Raw genomic sequence first — 19,598 nt, forward strand, 5'->3', positions numbered from 1 at the left:
TTTCTTCTCCCTCCCAAGTGGGACTGAGGAGTCCTCACTTGGGCCCTTCAGCTTGTTGACCATTTCGAGTTCTATGGACTGTATCTTGGGTATTCTGTACTTTTTTTTCTTTTTTAGCTAATACCCACTTATTATTGAGAACATGGCATGCATGTTCTTTTGGGTCTGAGTTACCTCACTCAGGATGATATTTTATAGTTCCATCTGTTTGTCTGCAAGACTCAGGATGTCCTCGTTCTCAATAGCTGAGTAATATTCCATTGTGTAAATGAACCACATTTTCAGTATCCATTCTTCTGTCCTAGGACATCTGGGTTGTTTCTAGCTTCTGGTTATCACAAATAAGGCTGCTATAAACATAGTGGAACATGTGTGCCTCTGGCATGGTGGGACATCTTTTGGGTATATTCCTAAGAGTGGTATTCCTGGGACTTTAGGTAGATCTATTTCCAATTTTCTCAGGAACTTCCAGATTGATTTTCAGAGCGGTTGTACCAGTTTGCAATCCCACCAGCATTCCCATAGGAAGCTGTGTCCCCAATCATAGGCTGACACTTTAAGGGTAAAATTCCATTTTCAGTACAGGATGAATTAAATATCTACAGGCTTTGATTAGCTTCCTGAAGCTACCAAGATTTTGTGCTTCCCAATTTCTGTGATCAATCAATCACATTTAATTTACACATAAAAATAAAAAAATGATTTGTGTGTATAAATGGTTGGGTGTATAAATGGGTTTGCTTTTGCTTGTTTGCTTGCTTACTTGTTTTGTGGAGTGTATGTTGGACAGAAATCACATGGCAAAATAAGGAAGATTGTTGTTCAAACATTTGAACATAAAAAGAATTGTGTTTACAGCCATGGCAGTCTTGCCAGTGAAAGGTTGATTTACACTGAGAACTTAACAGTCCACATCAGATTCCAGAACATATCGCACACCTAAATGGTAATATGACAACATAAATGCCGTGCTTACCTTTCTCTGTGTTACTTTCAAAGACCTCTCTCAGCCACCAAGTTGTGTGACTTTTTCCAAGTAGGTGTTTAACTTTCATGATGGCTTTATCTCCCCCTATTGTCCAAACAGATAAAATCAAACACTCTAGAACCAGCAAGGCACTGTGTTTCTGCTGTCTGTAAGCTGACATGAGGCCGCCGGCAAGCATCGGGAGTTTTATTCATTCTGGTCTCAACAGGAAAAGCCTTTTCACCTGGCTGCCTTTGAAGAACTACTCAGACTGCCATGGCTTCTAAAGGTAAGGGTACGACTAGGCAGCAACTAAATTTGCCCTCCTTTATGCTATAAATACGAGTGCATGACTAATGAGGTACAATCAGCGAGGCTGGTCCTTTAAAAGCTGTTATGTATTGCCCTTAACACTGGAATTTAAATGATTTTACCTCAAGATTTATTTTGTCCTGACTTAAAACACACGCACACATACGTGTTAGTCCAAAACAAAACAAAACAAAACAAAAAAAAAAAAAGTGAAGGTTCAGGCATAAAATGTGTTTTCGTTGCAGGGAAGGTAAACTTAGAAGAAATGTTGTAAAGCAAAATTAGAGTGGGGACATTTAGTTTAAACACAGCAATGGGATTAAATTCCACATAAACATTTTAAAATGTTATTTAAACATTTTAATTGCCCGTCTGATATTCAAAACCATGTGATACACAGCCCAGTGAAGAGCAGAACATCTCAGAGCAGCCTCCACTTGATACACTAGAACCAATATTTTGCTTACAAAATTTAAGTATTTCAAAAACATTTCAGTAATGAATTCAATATAAAAAAACCAATCAAAATGGTCACAATATGCAATTTAAGTAAGCAGATCAATTAGGTATATTGGGGGTTAAAGGTACAGCTTTACTCAACTCTGAAAGTATTGAAATGTTTTAATGAAGCAGTTTTCAAAAGAAAAGAGATACGGTTCTGTCTGAGGTACCAAGTCACAATCGCAGTAAAATATTTCTCAAGCCTGAAATTATAATCTATTTTATTCAATTGTCAAAAGAAACCATTATTAATATCTCTACTATAACCAAGTTTCAGAATGAAGAAGTTTGATTTGCAAACTGAGGGAAGCATTTAAAACTAGTCACGCAAAAAAAAATGATTCTACAAATGTACACTTATCCTACAAGATTTAAAGAGATGATTCAATCCATGTAATGTATATGCACTCCTCCTTGCTTCATAAAACATATCTCTGACTGAAATCTACTCAACAAATTAAGTAATCTCTGTGTTTTGCCTGCTTATTCTCAGGTGAATCCCTGAGAATCCTAGAAAAAACTTATAAAGCGATTATAAAATCTATCAGAGAGAGAAATATTGAATTTTAATGTATGTGTGCATAAGGGTCTCTACTTGAAGACAAACAAACACAAACCTTGACAAACATTTCTTGAACACTGGCATTAGCTCTGTCCAGATGCCTCTCATTTTATAAATTGAGAGCAGCAACAGAGTGGCCTGTGAGGGAAAAAGAGTTGCAGCGTCTGTAAAATATTTATGGTTAGTTATACATTTTTAAAAGAGTAGATAGAAATTCAAAGCCAGATAGCAATTCAAAGGAGTTTCTTATTCATCTGGTGGTCGGAGTCTTTGAAGAAAATGTGACTGGAAAGCAATATTATGATTAATCTGCTAAAAAGAAGTGATGTTCTGTAATGAAAAAAACTTAATACTAAACCCAGAGACAAACTTCAAGATAAAAATGAACACCCTTATGGCCAGCTAAAATTGTTAGGTCTGTGGCTTGGATAGAACATTTATTACAGACTCAAAGTGACAAGAAGGTGTCATTTAAACAGGAAATTTTGTTTGGACAATTGCCTTATCTTCATTGTTACTTAAAATATATCTGAGGGTATGTTTTTCGAAAATATTTAACAATATGACCATGCCTTACTAATGATATCTGGCCTATGAAACTGAATTATCGGGTAGCGTCACCTCAGATACTACAGAGTAACAAGGCATCTTAGAAACAAGCCTAAGACAGTCTGACCTGGAGGCCAGCAGATTCAAAGCAATGTGGAACCTCTTCACTTGGTAAAGATACGTATACTGAATGGCATCCGCTGACCCACTGTTAGGTCAGAAACCTAGTAGCTCAGGTCAGGAATACACAGTCCCCTTCCAGACATTGAGTCATGTACTGTGCTGTATTAAAACGGCATAGTTTACAAGATAAACGTGGAGTTATTTACTGATCTTTTATAAAAGAAAATATCAATAATAGATAACATAATATTTCAGCAACGTATATAATTGTGGGATTTTCACGTGTTCACAAGAAGTAATGTAAGTCCCATGATTTGCTAAATGAGGATTCTGTTATGCAACCACCAACACCAAGAAAGGGAATGCTCCCCGCAGCTGACAATGTTCCCCTTTTGGCTAATACTCACACATCTACCTCCATCTCCACATGACCTACACAGGCACATTGTGTGTGTAAATGTGTCTTTTGTAGAACAGGATTTTGCCACTGGTTTGTTTTCGGTTTTGTGTTTTGCAAAATGATGACAGTATTGGCACTGATGCTGGACAAGATGTTTGTATATATATATATATATATATATATATATACACACATATACATATATACACACATACATATGTATATATACATATATACATACATACACAAACACACATATATATATATACATATATATATATATATAATTAGTTCCCCTATGATTTTCTTTTTATTTTGTTTATTGGCATTCCAGTTGTTGAGGCCCATTCCTCTTTCCTCTGACCTCTGAGAGGGTGCTCCCTCCCACCACCAGGCCTCCCTCTTCACTGGGGCTTTAAGTCTTTCAAAGATTAGGTGCATCTTCTCCCACTGGGGCCAAACCAGGCAGTCCTCTGCTATATATCTGCTGGGGCCTTGGACCAGCTCATGTATGTTTCCTGGTTGGTGGCTCGGTCTCTGGGAGCTTTGTAGGGTCCTGGTTAGCTAAAACTGCTGGTCTTCCTATGGGGTCTTTCTCTGAAAGACCCCCGGATCGGGGAGACCCTCACTCAAGTCTCGGGATGATGCGACCCCCCAAGAACTCACGTGAGACCGTCCTTGCTGTAATAAACATGAGGTTTATTGATAGGAACCAGTGCACTGGGGTCGAGACTCATATCCCACACAGGGGCAGTGGAGTTCCACCCGAAGAGGCTGGGAGAAAGGGTATTTAAAGGGAGAAATCACAACCCAAGGTGGCAGGGATGGCATCATTGGAAAGTGTAGAGAATACCAGTGAATATCACAAGGAGGAGCTTCCTGTTTCTCAAGATTGTTCTCTAAGGGCCTTATCTTAAGTCCTATTTTTTTTAGTTCCTGGGAGAGCAGGCTCAAGAAATGTGACCTTTTACTTACAGGTAGAGGGCAGGGTCTGGAATTTGAGGTATTTAGGGCTTTTTTAAACTTCTGACTTCTTAGCTGCATTTTTTATTCTTTCATCTCCCTTTCACCTTCTTCAATCCTTCCCCTAATTCAACCATAGAGGTCCCTGACTTCAGTCCAATGGTTGAGTTTAAGTATCTGCTTCTGCCTCAGTCAGCTGCTGATAGGGCCTCTCAGAGGACAGCCATCCTAGGTGCCTGTCTGTAAGCACATCATAGCAAAGTAATAGTGTCAAGCCTTGGTCCCCCCTTCCACCCCTCTCCTACCCTCACCCCAACCCCCTGCTATGAGATCAATAACCTCCCACACCCTACAGCATCTCAGAAGGTCAGCAGTAACCAGGGACACAGGTGAGACTCCAGCCCAAATACCCAAATTCCCCTCTGCTTTTCAGATAGTTTTACATAATCTTCCTGGTCTTGCATTCCCCCTTGGAATTCCCTCCCAGGGTCTTTCCCTAAGAATAAGATGTGTTATCCCCTCCCTTTGTGTCTGTCCCAGAGGTCAGGGCAGTTCTGTGGGGATCCTTGTGGGAAGCCAACTGCTGCTGCCTTATAACTTACAAGCTCTATTACAGTGGAGCCAAAGGACAAGTTTCTTCATTTGTTTAATCCTCAAGCAAGTCCTATACAGATCTCAAATGCCACAGAGAAATGCAAACGTAGCAACTCGACATCAATATTAATATAAGCCCAGTCAGCTCCTACAACCTTAGGGGCAAATAAATAAATGAGTCAGCTGGCAATTGCCCCTCATTAACACTTCCTGTATGCACAAGCTTAACAAGCTTGTCATTACTAGAATCAATTTATTCCTTTGTCCAAAGGGCCGTTCGTCTGGTGTCTGTGTTCCTTCATCCTTGTACAGACTATGCTTGAGTTTTCTTAATGATGGGAATTGATTATCTCAGAAAGAATCCCAGTACATTTTAAAACCGTATTTGTGATTTAAAGATGCACAAAAGTACCTCAAACACAGAAAATTTCATAAGTCTGGCACCATTGCTGAACTAAGACTATTATAATTCATTACTAAGTATTTATATAGCACCCCAATTTTACTATGTTCATCAAGAACACTTACTCAAATCTTATACTGCTGCTATAAATGTAGTCTTGGTATCCAATCTAATTCCTTTATCTCATTCATGTACATGTGAGCTAACATTATTTCTATTGGTGATGAGCCACATTGACCATGGTTCATAAAATGCTGTTGCCTAATAATGCAGTCTATTTAGCTTTTAAAAAACACTCTATGACCTACCCATAGCAGTGGAAACTCCTAATGATGGATATATTCTCAAAATTGTTCATATTGTTAAGCCACATGAAGTTTAACTGTGCTTACTTTCATGATGAACCCTATTGTATTTTAAAAGAAAAAGAAAAACTTGGTCACTCACTTTGTAGTGAACCAACAGCTAAGTTTAAACAACACCATGTTGACGAACCACTTACATTTATAAAACCTTGACACTGTGAGGATGAGAACGGGAAACATTGGTCTGTGGGAAAATGTATAGTATCTAATGAGGGAAATAAGAAAATTATATTCATGAGAACTGTATAAGGAAACAGCCATAGAAAACTATCATTTATAGTTTAGATACAGATTCTGCCTCTTTGGGCTTACCCATAATATCACGTTGATGAACGCACAATAAATAGGAAACTTACAGGTCTCAATGTGAAATGACTGAAATTGAAGCCCATCTACTGGCAACAATATTAATATAGGTTGATATTTCTAAACTAACAAAGTGACCTTCATGCAATTCTATAACTACGCTAAAACACAGAGAATTTGTGAGCTTCCTCAAACTTAAGCTGTTTAGCGGTGAGTTTTCCAAGGATACCCTTATACCATTCGGACTATTAGCTTTACCTAAGGTCTTATCCAGATGCAATTTTGCAAACCTCCCTCCCTAATTTCCGAATCGATAACTGCAGAGAGGCCCCATGCCTATTTAATAGGTCCTTCAGGTGGTCCTGATGGAAAGATGAAGTGTGCCATTCAAAGTGAGACTAAAAAACTAGAGAATGTGTCTTCATAAAATAAAAGGCGGCCCCATAATATCCAAAGAAAAGAAATTATGTAGTCAAAATTGGTAGTCAAAATCGAAAAGAAAAATTCAAGTCTAAGGCTATGTTTTTATGAGTAGAGACTAACAAAGGCCTGTTACCATTTATTTTACTTTTGTGAGCTATGATTCTTCATCTTTTTTTAAATGCTACTTGTACAATGTATCTGCAGGTCAATTATTTAAGCCAAGTTATTCAACTTTTTCTCCTAGCAATCGCAGCATTCTTCTGTGTTCCTTCTTCCCTGACTGAGAGCATTGAATAGTGAAAATAGAAAATGGAAAATGTCAACCCAGGGACAAACTGACATCGAAATCAAATTTAAAAAAAGAAAAAGAAAAAGAAAGAAAAGAGATTACATAAAGCAAAAGCAAGCCAAATTTTAAACACACATCAAGTTATTTGTTTTCTCTTGCAGATTCCCAGAACCAGAAGCCTAGAAGTCTGCCTGGTTTTCTTCTTCGAGCTACAAACCCAGATCAAAACTCTCAAGAGGCTTCTTCCAATCCCAGGAAACAAGCAAGGCAGCAGCCCGATGTCTCTCAGCCAAGCAGTTTCCTGCCAACAGCCACTCTCCCTCCTGGTCTAGAGTATCTAAGCCAGGTTTGCATGCTTCCTGTTTCTACTAGAGTGTTTTCCTTAAAAGCAAATCAAACTCAGTTTCTTGTTGTTCAACCCGTAACTTAATGGAGCCCAGAGTGCATGGCAAATCGTGAAGTTCTAAAGTACTTAGTGATTTCTATTGTTTTGAAAGAGTTTTAGTCCACCTCTCCTTGTTTACTTGACAGAGTGACAAGACTAAACAGTCTTGACTTTGTCATGTCACACGTTTATCTGCCTTCTGTTCATGGCTCAAGGCGTGGAGATAGATATGCTCAAGGAATTATCAGACAAACCAGGAACAGCTATTAAACATTTATTACACACTTGCTGTGGTCAAGGCGCGTAAGAAGCATTACATCTATCCCCTGTCACTCAAACATTTTGTAAGTTAGTGATCCAACAAACAAAAAATAAAAAAGAATGTTGATTTTTTAAAGTGCAAAGCAGTATACCAATGCCAGGAAAACACACATGTCTACAGGGGAAGGCAGTGGTGGAGGCCTCTAAAAAGAGACTTTTCAGCAAATCTCAAAAGTAGTGCGAAAGTTGAAGGGACAGCGACTTACTGTCTTCTGATGTTTGTGAATCTCCAGGCCAACCTGCTTTAATGATCATATCAGTAGTAAGTATAGCTGCTGTCGTAGCGCTAGCAGAATGGACAGTGCTTCGAGCCTTGTAATATCTCCGTCGCATGGCAAATAAGTCGCCATTGCTGTTCATAGACGGGTACATTGTTGTTTTAGCAGATTTTCCTACGCAAGATTGAAAAGGCTGCTACACTAATATTGAAATGTCAGCACATATGCCACCATACTTGCCCGTTTGGCATTCCTTCAAACATAAAGTCTATCTCTTTTATCAAAATCAAATCTCTGTGTTAATTCCCTTAAGGTACAAGAGATTTCTGTTATGCCTGATAGGGTTTAAGCTGCATGTAGCATATGTTGCTTGGAAAATGTTTATAATTGCAGATGCCTCCTCCAGAAACCCACTGGCAGACAAATGTTCTATAGAGACTGGTGAGCGCAGGAAGCTAGGAAACGGAGCTGGAAAGGCTAACCTACCATCTTCCATCTGCAAAAAGGATCAGCTGTAATAGCTGACTAGAGTTGATTAACTGCTGCAAGCTGTTTGGGACTGTTGTCAGACAAGATTTTGCCAAATATAAAAGTGATATACCAGCGCCAGAGGGCTGGGGTTTGATGATCACATATGGCCACCACATATTCTTCATCCACCCATGAATGATGACACACCCTGGCCAGATGCTTGACATGAATATGTGTCCTAACGTTCAATAAATAGACGTAAGTCCTCAGAAGCTCCTGTTCTAAATGCAGTACATTTTCTTAAAACATACCCTTGCTAATATTTTTCAGAAAACAAAACATGCCTTAAATTGTTAATATTTTACTTCTAATGGGTATAACTTACTTAGTTTGTTAAATGACTTTGTGTTAACATTTCTATTGAGAATATAATTTTTCCTCACAAAAATATATCCTGGTTATGGTTTTCCCACGCTCTACTCCTCCATTCCCCCTCCCTTCCATATCTACCCTGTTTATATCCTTCATTAGAAAACTAATGGCATTCTAAGGGATTATAATATAATATGATATGTTATATGATATGATAAAAAAACAAAATACATAGGAATTTTAAAAAAAAACAAATAGTAAACAGCCTAAGAGAAAGCACAAGAAACAGAGACCCACTCATACATTTGCACACTCGGGAATCCCATAACAAACATTAAACTGGAAGCCATAGCATATACACAAAGGGTGTGTGTGTGTGTGTGTGTGTGTGTGTGATAAAATCTTTTTAAAGGGGGAAAATCCCTGATATGACATGTTAGACAAGGAACCGCCAGAGATATCACTGAGTTCATTTCCTGTTGACCAGGAAATGGTCATGCATGCTGGGCATGCAGCCCACCCTTAAGGAAGTAGTATGTTTCCTCAGTGAGTCTCCCTTGGAGAAAACTAGATTTTCATTTGCAAGTGGTTATCAATTGGAGAATGCTTCTAGGTTAGGTTAGGGATGGGGAAATGTGTTTTAATCTCTTTTGAGCTCTAGGACACCACCTGGGCAGGACCATGCAGGTCCTGTGCACACTGCTTCGGTCTCTGAGTTCATATGTGTGTCAAACGCACTGATTTAGGGGCCTTGTGTCTTGGCGTCATCCATCTCCTCGGGCTCTTACACTCTTTCTGCTTCCTCCTCCTTAGGGAGCCCTGAGCCCTGAGCAGAGGGATTTAATGGAGAGATCCCATTTAGGGCGGAGTATTCCAAGGTCTCTTATTCTCTCCATATCTGGGTCTCTTCTATATTCGTTCCCACTTGCTGCAGGAAGAAACATCTCTAATGATGGCTGGTTAAAGAACTGATCTGAACGAAGCAGAATGACATTATGAGTCACTTTGTTGCTGTGTGCTTTTTTTAAATTTAACAACAGTAGCATTTGGTTTTACCTTCGGTCCCTGGGCTATGTATTCTCAGGTTCTTGGTCACCCAAGATGTGACCAAGTTAAGGTACTTATCATAACTCAGACACTAACCCTGACCCCTGGGGTTCCATTGCTAATTTGATTCTTCTCAGAGCTAATGACCACATTCTTTCTGAAGTTTCTTTCCTCCTCTTTCCTCCCATCACTCCATTTCCTGCAAGGAAACAGAACTACTGCCATACGGTCAAAATGTACTCCACTTAAAGATGCTTTTTTGTTATTGTTCATATGGTTTTAGAGTGTCTCAAACCATAAACGAATTCTAGAAGAAATATTTGCCTTTTTAAAAGAGGTCATATTGTATTCTTTCATCTCTGATAAGACAGTAAGAGGAAATGTTCTACCTCGTGATATACAAGGAAAATGAAAGAAAAAAGAAAACCACAACCTCCAATTTCCTGGAGTCGTGGATTAATAATCAACACCATACGCTACCAAAATTGCCTTGTCTTCAAGATTCCTGTTGAGTTTACATATATGATTAGAGAATACAGGGAAAACAACTTCAAGATGGGATTTAAATTAAGCATTAGAACTCAGTGATCAGCAATTCAGTAAAGGCTCACGATGATTTGGCTTTCATGGAGCTAGGTGTGGGGAGGATTAAACTACAAATACAAACAAATGAGGCTTCTCTAAAAAAAATATTTTATACTTCATTTGCAAAAGTAATATGTGGGCTGGTCAGATGCCTTGAAGGTAATGATCATCACTGTAAGCCTAGCAGCATGAGCCCCAGAGTCCACATGAAGAACAGAAGCAACCCCTAAACTGTGTCCTCTAACTATGACACGGGCCCTGTGGTATGTGCAGCACACATTGTGTGCACAAACACACCCAAGGATAACCCATAAATCCCTAAACTGGAATTGAGTCGCATGCTTCCTTTTTAATTACCTAGGCCCAAGGTTGTGGCCGATATTGGACAGCAGAACACTTTCTCTACTTCAGTTCACTTTCTGTTGGTGTCTGAATGTTTCCTGTTTTCCCTGGTCTCGGGAAAATAAGGATTAGAACTATTTATAAAACATCATCTTTCACCTTAAACAGATATTTATTCCTTGAAAGCAGGGGGCCACCTGAGTCAGTGGACATCCAGGGACTGGAAGAAGCTGGATATTCAATACTCATCCTGGGACTTCAGAAGAGTTGTGAGGACATTTTAAAATATTGTTGCTCACACATTATTTTAAAATCTCCTCCAAATAGTTTGTAGTCTCACTCCCCTTTTCATTATCATATAGCACAAACACTGCTGCTCTTCTTACTCTCGGCACTTCTGCCTTGGGACTTTAAGAGTTCTGTAAATTATTAGTTGAACAGTAACATTTGATGAGGACAGCTCATGCATCCTATAAACAAGACATGGCCTCATAGAAGAGTTATAGGGTTATGATTTGAGTAATGAAGTCTTCCTTATCTAATTTGTACTTTAGTTGAAACACGGTGCGTAGTTTTTCGTTGGCCTAGAATAAAAGGTAAGTTGATTTTGTTCTCGGAGTTTGCTTTGGTTTCTGTGGCAACATCTTTGCCTTATACATTGAGAGTGTTCAAAATGTTTTAATAAATTTGACAGGCTTCATGTGGCAGAGTAAGGGCTGTGATGGAATGGTTTTCACTTCCTTTGTATCATCCTTTTCAGCTGGACCTGATAATCATCCATCAGCAGGTGGAACTTCTTGGGAGTAAGTACATCAGATTCTGCATTTATTTAAAGTTCTGAAAAGGTGTTGGTGTTCAGAAGTTTCCTTACATCTAAAATGTTATAAACAACGTATAGAATTAGATCAAATGTTTTCTTGACCTATTTTTAAAACAAAAGTAAATTTATTAATTTTAAAGAAAGTATAAGTGTAAAATAAGTCTTTGGTAACGGTGACATTTAAACTCTAATAAATTTAATCTTAAAGTGACAATCAATAATTAATATCCCATGGATATTAATCACTAAAATTTCTTAACATTCTAATAAGGGAAATCACAGTTGAGGGCATACTAAAATTTCATCAACACAAATGCTACTGCTTTATTGCTTCCCAACTGACTCAACAAAATATGCACACAATTCATCAATAGAAAATATGTGTAAGGATGATTGATTTTATTTCAAATTGCTTGAGGGCTTTCTGTTTATAAGGTCCTATATTACTGCAATAGATATCAGAATTAAACTGGTTGTGAATGTGAGGAGAAGTTGTAGATATTGTAATAAATGCTACTGTGAATTGTCCCAATAACTTGCAGAAAAAATAATAGGGTTATTATCTGAGTAAGGAGTCCATCTTGCACATTTTGTTCTTTGGCTGAAAGGGGGTGGAACGTGCTTGTCCATAGCTCTAGAATGACATTTGTTAAGTTGTTAGTTTTGTTCCCAGACTTTGCTTTGATTCCTCAGGCTATGTCATCAAAGTTTAGAACATGGAGACAGATGTGTCTGAAGCTGAGACTATCAGCTCAGTCACTCTGCCATGACACTATGCTCTGTTAGTACTCCTTGACTTTTGACAAGTGCTGAAACCAATCAAAGCGTGTCTTCACAAGATGTGTGTTCACGACAGTGATACTCGGCACTGAGACCTCCAACAAATATGAGATCAAAAACAGCTCAGGACAAAGAATTTACTTTGCAGTGGAAGAAAGCATCTGTTTTAATCGTAATGTGTGCTCCACGCTGCGAGCCTGCACCCTGAGGATCACAGACAACTCGGGTCGAGAGGTGATTACAGTGAACAGGCCCCTAAGGTGTAACAGCTGCTGGTGCCCTTGCTACCTACAAGAGGTTGGTCGCTGCCCCTCGGCATCTTTTCTTTTTAAGATTATTCCTTTAAGTGGCACTCATCTGGAACTACAAGACAGTAAACCTCACAGTTGTTTGAATTTGTATCTTTCATTTTAGGGTAAGGAAAACATGAAGATTTGGGGAGGCACGTTTTCCATTTGTAACCCGAAACTATGATAGCTACCATGAGATTAAATGGTAAAAACAGCTCATGCATCCTAGGAATGAGACATAGCCTCCTGGCTTGTACATTAACCAAATAATTGTAATGTCTACAGTTCTCACCACTACACAAATACAGTCATCTTTGACAGTACCAATGCCAGGAGAGGCCATGACACTTAACCTTGTCTACTGTGTACTCTTCTCTGGGTGTTATTATTCTCAGAATGATAATGAGCATTGCACATTTAATAAACCCATGGTATGCAACAGAGTGACATCACTCAATTATTTTATTTTGAAACAGAATGGATTGTTATTGTTAATAGAATTATAACAATAACTGTCATTGATGTAGACATCTAACTCAATTTGATCTGAGTTCTCTGTGAGCTAGGAAAATGTGGTTTCATTCTGCAGAATACACACACACATATACACACACACGTGCATGTGCACGCATGAGTGCACATGCGTGCATGCATATATATATGTATAGAAAATGCTAAATATATCAGTGAAATGAACTTTATCAATCCATGACAAAATACAAAATCTCAACGTAAAACATCACTTTGCACCCTAGTACAAAATGTCAGAAGAAAACACTGTTTTACATCCTAGAAATGTATATGTATAATGGCTTTTATAATGCAACAGTTATTTCTTAACAAATATTGTATAGATGTATGTTGGTATTCTTCTGTGATTAAGGAATTATAATTGTAGAAAATCTGATTTTATTACTATTTTCTGTTACAGCTAGAAATCCAAGCCCCCCCTGGGACTATAGTTGGTTTTGTTGCACAGAAGTGGGACCCCTTTCAGCCCAAATTCACAATCCAAAATGCAAACAAAGAAGATATTTTGAAAATCGTTGGTCCTTGTACAACCTGTGGCTGCTTTGGCGATGTGGACTTTGAGGTATGAATGACAATTGCTTAGGTCCTGAATTCTTGCAAGGCAATTCAATTTCTAAATCATCGATATCATAAAGTACCCCTTAAATATATTTTGAGAATTGCATATTAGTATAATAAATCATGTATCCATGCTTATAGTAATAACCATTACTCCAGAGATTCTAAGTCCATTGGGTTTTGCAAAGCTAATGCTTTGACAATAGATTAGTCCATAGCCATTTTGTTTGTCATAGATCACTGCACATATTATTAAAAGAAGCATTAACAAATTAAAATGAGAATTATAAAATTAAAATTCTTGGCATATTTGCTAAATACAGTGATAAACTACTATATCTCTTACCTAAAACAGTAAATCTCTTGTTATTTTTAACTTAAGTCTTATGCATCAGGCATATATATATGTGTATACACATATACATATATATATATATAAAATAGAGAGAGACAATATCATCACAATATCATCATTTTTATATAACATATATTGTGATTGTTAAAAATCACGGTAGCCCTGTGTTTGATGAGGTTGATTCATGGGGAGTTAAGGCACAGGTGGGACAAAGTGTATGTGAATGTTATCTTTGCCCTTACTGTTGGCTTGGATGGACATTTAACCCCATTCAAGTCTCATTCAGAAGCATACTTCACTAGAGTGTCACTATATAAAGCTGGGTTTGTAAGACTTGCTAAGCTTCTTTCATAAAATACTGTAGGTTTAGGGAACCGAACAGTAACATGAGCCATTTCACATTTAGCCTGTAACAGCATATGCTTTGCAACAGATTATGCTAACTGCACATCAAAGGCAGGGGGAATTTACATTTAAAGCACCTGTTTTCATTATTCAAACATATCCCACCTATGTCTGTTTTCAAGACGTCTGAAGGGGTCTCCAGACCTGGAGAATACAGACTTTGTCAGGTGACTTGTCCTAGGCTCAGTGTTCTGGAAGGATGTCACACAGCTTCCTAACACTATGATTGAGTAGGTTTTTAACATCCGGGTTTCGTATTCACGCTATAGCTGTGTCCTAAGAAACCATCCCTATTTTCTATTTTCTGTCACCACACAGAAAGTGAAGCTCCATATTAAATAACTGTCCGAGTGAAAAGCAGGATAAAGAAACAAATTGATAAGTCAGAGGCAGATCTCTCACTTAATAGGCATGGTCGATTTCAATGTCAGACTAACCTCAGGCTCCTGTTTATACACTAGCTCAAAGTGACATAATACTCAGGACTGGTTAGATCTGAGTGAGTTAAAAGGGTCTGAGTAGAACATAAAAATATACTTTGACGGGTTGGGGATTTAGCTCAGTGGTAGAGCGCTTGCCTAGGAAGCGCAAGGCCCTGGGTTCAATCCCCAGCTCTGAAAAAAAGAACAAAAAAAAAAAAACAAAAAAAATATACTTTGACAATGTATTATTTTTATAAGTTTTAATAATTACACAATTGATACGTTTTTAAAGTTTATTAACTACACGTAGAGATGATTCACTCAAATAATTTTAAAATACCTTTGTGCATGTGAGCACAAAGTAAAGTCTATGTACTTTCCATACATATTTTATAAGGGCAAATTCTGGTTTAAAATGCGAATATAGGTAAAGACATTAGCTTCATGCTTAGCTACATAACTAAGAGATGCATGTGCTGCCATCTTGTGGCTGTCTGGCCTTAATTATTTACTCCATCTGCATAGAAAATGAAAATGAAAACAGATTATAATGGTCCAGAAACTGTGATATCCTGACGTTTTTGACTACTATGGAGGTAAATGTCCACACACAGGAGAGAACAACACAAAGCGGTCACTTGCGGTGGTGAATAATACTGTGGTTCAAAGTCATCGTGAGAAAAACAGCAAGAAGTGTCAACCATCATCATTATTATTTTATTATTGTTATTATTTTATTATTATTAATTTTGCAAAGGTGAAAACTGTTGATGAAAAGGTTACAATTGGGAAGATCTCCAAGTACTGGTCGGGATTTGTCAACGACGTGTTCACAAATGCTGACAACTTTGGGATCCACGTTCCTGAAGATCTCGATGTGACACTCAAAGCAGCCATGATTGGTGCTTGCTTTCTCTTTGTAAGTGTGATCTTAGCTGCATGGGTGAGTTTTGCCCTTACAAGCCAGACTGCATAGAGCGGATCCTCCTCCACACAGTCTTGACCTCCTGAGGCTGCTTTATACACAGAGGCATTTCAAGATACGATCATCCTCCTTTGGAGATCAGAGTTTAGAGAGTTATGTTTTGCTCATGCCAGGAATACAGGAGTCAAGAAACATCTTTGCCAAACTGCTTGAGTAGCTCCTACTAAGGTCTCCCCCATTGTGAACATTTTGAACTCACAGAATCCAGAATTTTTTTTTGTCTTCTCAAGCAAACCAATACCCTTTCTCTTCCTTCTGTTATTCAGGATTTCAGACCTCAAGCTGAACAATTATTTAATTTATGCTGCTTTTGAATAAAGTCCGCCCTATTCATTTTGTCTACTTAGAAAAAAATTAACTAAAAGTAACCCCATAGTTTTATCTTTAAAGGACACAGAGAGTTAAGCATAAACACAAAGTATTTATTCTATTCTCCATTCTCTTTCATTCATAATAATCCATCACTTCCTACTTACCTTTTCCATTTTTGGTCATTCCACACTTCAGCATTAACCTTTCCATGCACAGACACGACCACAAACATTCACACATACATGCACACTCACATACATTCACAGAGAGACAACAAGCACATACACAAAGGCATACCCTTATACACACACATAGGAAAACACATTCTCACACAAACACACGTTCACATACCCTGTCTCAAGGGTGTTCACTAGATCTTTCTCATCAAGCTGTTCATTAAGTTCTCATATTAAAATTGTCATCTGTCATCTTCTCTACTAACCCATTTTGTCAACAAGCTGCTGCCAAGATGGTATTATTGAACAATAGCTATTTTCTGGATCTTAAACCTTTTGTGGCTTTTCTTTTCAGTTATTTTCAGAAACCCCTAAATATTTGTGTTTTGACAAGTGTGCCTCCCATCTTCGCCTCGCAGTCTTTTAGAGATTAATGTGTTATAGCAGTTTGATTAGCTTCCACTCAATATGTAGTATGTTGTACAATCTCTGTACGGCACGCAAGCCTGGATTTTCTTAGTTCTTACCTGCCTACACAAAGCCAGTGCCTGAACATGGCATTTAATGAGTCCTCTGTGTTCAATAAACTCAAAGACTAATCTACATAGTTATATGAATAGATAACTTTTAAACTCCAGCAACTATGAGACTCATAAACTTAACTATCAATAGAAACTACTCCCATTAATTTTGTTAAATCATAACCTTATCATACCTTTGCAATTTTCCCCAATGTACATTTCGAGACAGCTTTGCAAATGGAGCTCTAAAGTGAATTAAAAACATGTTGAAGGTGATGCCTGTTACAACTGCTTCCTCTGCCTTCTAATGTTTATGTTTGAATTCTACCGTCTTGCCCACCCCAAAATTTTGATTGGTGCTATTAGGACTACTTAGATTTAAGTTGATTACATGCTTAAAAGCCAATGTGTGAGAATCATGAACCTTAAAACATTATAGTTTTTCTTATTCCAATAAATCATGCATGTCTGAAACACCACTGGGAACATCGTAGCCTCACATCATCAAAGCTGGCAGGCCAAGCTCTTGATCCTAATTGTTGCCTCTTTTATAAATTTATTCATATTCACTTTATTTATTTGTAGGATTTTATGTTCTTTGAACATTCGCTTGCTGGATTATAACAAGCACGATGGCGAAAACAATAAAATATGCAAAACGCATTTCAGTAAGTAAAAGGCAAGTTTAAGTGATCTTCCTTTGAAGATGTCTGTGTTTGACACTATCTAATTCTTTTTCATTTTCTTCTAGATGTCCCTTGGGCTCTGAGTTTCACTTCTGAATGGTCTGAATGGTTTGATTTTTTTTATAACTAAATGTTAATTATTATATTTATTAAAACATGGTTTAATGAGACAATTACCTGGTTGTGAATGCACGATAGCTAAATACGCAATTACTACCGCGAGTCCAAGGTTACTGTGAGAGATTACCATTCTCTTTTTATTCTTTTGAAGTCACTGCAATGGTAAGCATGAAAGATGAGAGCTAAGGCTTGCAGCATCACTGATGGGAATTCAGTGTTTAGAGAACACTTTGAAGTGTTGCTGGTACTACGGGTGGTTACTAATCAAAAGGCTCGGATTTCTAAAATATCTTTTCAAAAGTAGCTTCTTTTGACTTTCTTAAATTTTATTTCTTTTTTTTAAGTCTCGTGTATTCTTAACGAATTAAAGAATAAATGTTATTTTATAACACACTGTTCATAGTCTCTGAGAGTCTCCCATTTCCAAGACTACTTTAATTTTCTTATTGTAGTAAATATATTTTACGTATAGTGACAAAGTTGGGGACTGAGTAAACAATATGTGTAAAGATCTGGAGGAAGATGAATAGCTTCCATTTGTTCAAGTAGCAGAGGCACAATCATATTCCATAAGACAATTAATTAAAGCACTGAGCAGATTCATGCCAGAAATTTAAATAGCCGTATAGATAGACTCTAAATTAGTGAAAACAGTCTTCTTTGCCAGGATTTTATCTAACACCTAGAAAGTCTCTGCCAGTTAAGGGATCTGAGACTTCAAAATGATAAATGGACAATTCTCGAACTGAAAACAAAAACAAAAGCACGAGAGTCAGACCTGAGTCCATACGGCAGTGCAGAAGTAAGGACACACAGTAAATGTAACCAGTTGAGAAGTGACACCATGCTGGGGAGCGTTCCTGATCCCCACACCCCACTTTTCCATATGCCTCCAAAGCCCTACAGTCAGGCTTCTCCTCCTGAACATTCCAAAACAGGGTTGAACTGGGGAACAAATGTTCAAATACACGGACCTATGGGGGACATTCTCATCCAAACCACCACTTGAATTCAAGGCCACACAAAAATCATGACCCATCTCAACTTCATCCCCCCCACCTCCAAAAGAAAGTTCTTAATTGGACTGAAACTAGTGTGCAGTATATGATCTTCACAATTTTATTAAAGATATCTCATACTGTCTTGTTGATATGCATACTTTTGCAAAAACCAGCCTTTGTTTGATTAAATATATTTAATGCTGGTTTTAATTGTTAACCACAGAAATGATAAGTTATCAATCAGATCTCTCCAAGATGGGCTAGAGTTTTGTATTTCCAGACCCAGGAAGGAAAGTAATTTGGTATACATAAACAGAGCGGTTCATTTGAACATAGAGGAAAAGAAGTCAACAAGAGATAAGAGCATTTAGAAAGTAGAATTCTTGCCAATTGAAAGAGAAAGCACAAAGTCTGTGAGTCAAACATGCTGGGCAAGTCTGATAAACACAGGAAGACTGGGACTGGAGTCATCAAGTGGAGGTACAATGCCAATAGGTTAAACAGAGTACTCTTTGTAACCCATAAAACCTTGAAGCAAAAATCTAAAACCTTCCTAGGACCCACCAGTATTTTCCTGGGAAGGAGACGTTTTAACTGGTGCAGTGATATGTTCCTATAATCTTGGTGCTTGGGAAACAGGAGAACCTGAAGTTTAGAGCAAATCTATTATAGAAAACTCACAGACAAGCCGTGTCAATCAGCTAAGCAGGGACCATAACAGACAGTGGAATGCAGTCGGACATTCTGAACCTAGTGGCGTAGTGAATACAGTACTCCCCTAGCACAAGCAAGGGTGTGGGCAATGATCACTAGCACTGAATTTGAGAATAAAATTAAGAAAAGAAGTGAGAACATTTACTGACAGTCCGAAAAGCCAGGTGACGACTGGGAGCACACATTCACAGCTCACTAAAATTCTGCCTCACCTGAGACTCAGTACACCTATAGATTCTTACATTTGTAATCTTTACTACCCAAATAACAAATGTTGAATATTTTCGTAATTTGACAGCATTGCTATTTTTATGTATTTTTATGTGCTTTGACATTTTCCCTATATGTATACTGTGTACCACTTGAGAGCCTGGCTCCCGGGAGGGTCAGCAGAGAGCATCAGATTCCCCGGAATTGGAGCTGT

General features: G+C 37.9%; 1 protein-coding gene across 1 annotated transcript; it reads left to right on the forward strand.

Annotated features, from left to right (window-relative positions):
• The first annotated feature begins 1,243 nt into the window (after positions 1-1,243).
• Positions 1,244-17,796, forward strand: Plscr5 (phospholipid scramblase family member 5). The gene is made up of 8 exons (XM_032911496.1): positions 1,244-1,256; positions 6,919-7,103; positions 11,259-11,301; positions 12,175-12,395; positions 13,320-13,481; positions 15,417-15,578; positions 17,239-17,321; positions 17,405-17,796. The coding sequence occupies exons 1-7, from the start codon at positions 1,244-1,246 to the stop codon at positions 17,275-17,277; spliced, it is 825 nt and encodes a 274-aa protein (XP_032767387.1). The 3' UTR covers positions 17,278-17,321; positions 17,405-17,796.
• Positions 17,797-19,598: the final 1,802 nt, after the last annotated feature.

Source organism: Rattus rattus, chromosome 8 (assembly GCF_011064425.1).
Source record: "Rattus rattus isolate New Zealand chromosome 8, Rrattus_CSIRO_v1, whole genome shotgun sequence".
NCBI lineage: Eukaryota > Metazoa > Chordata > Mammalia > Rodentia > Muridae > Rattus > Rattus rattus.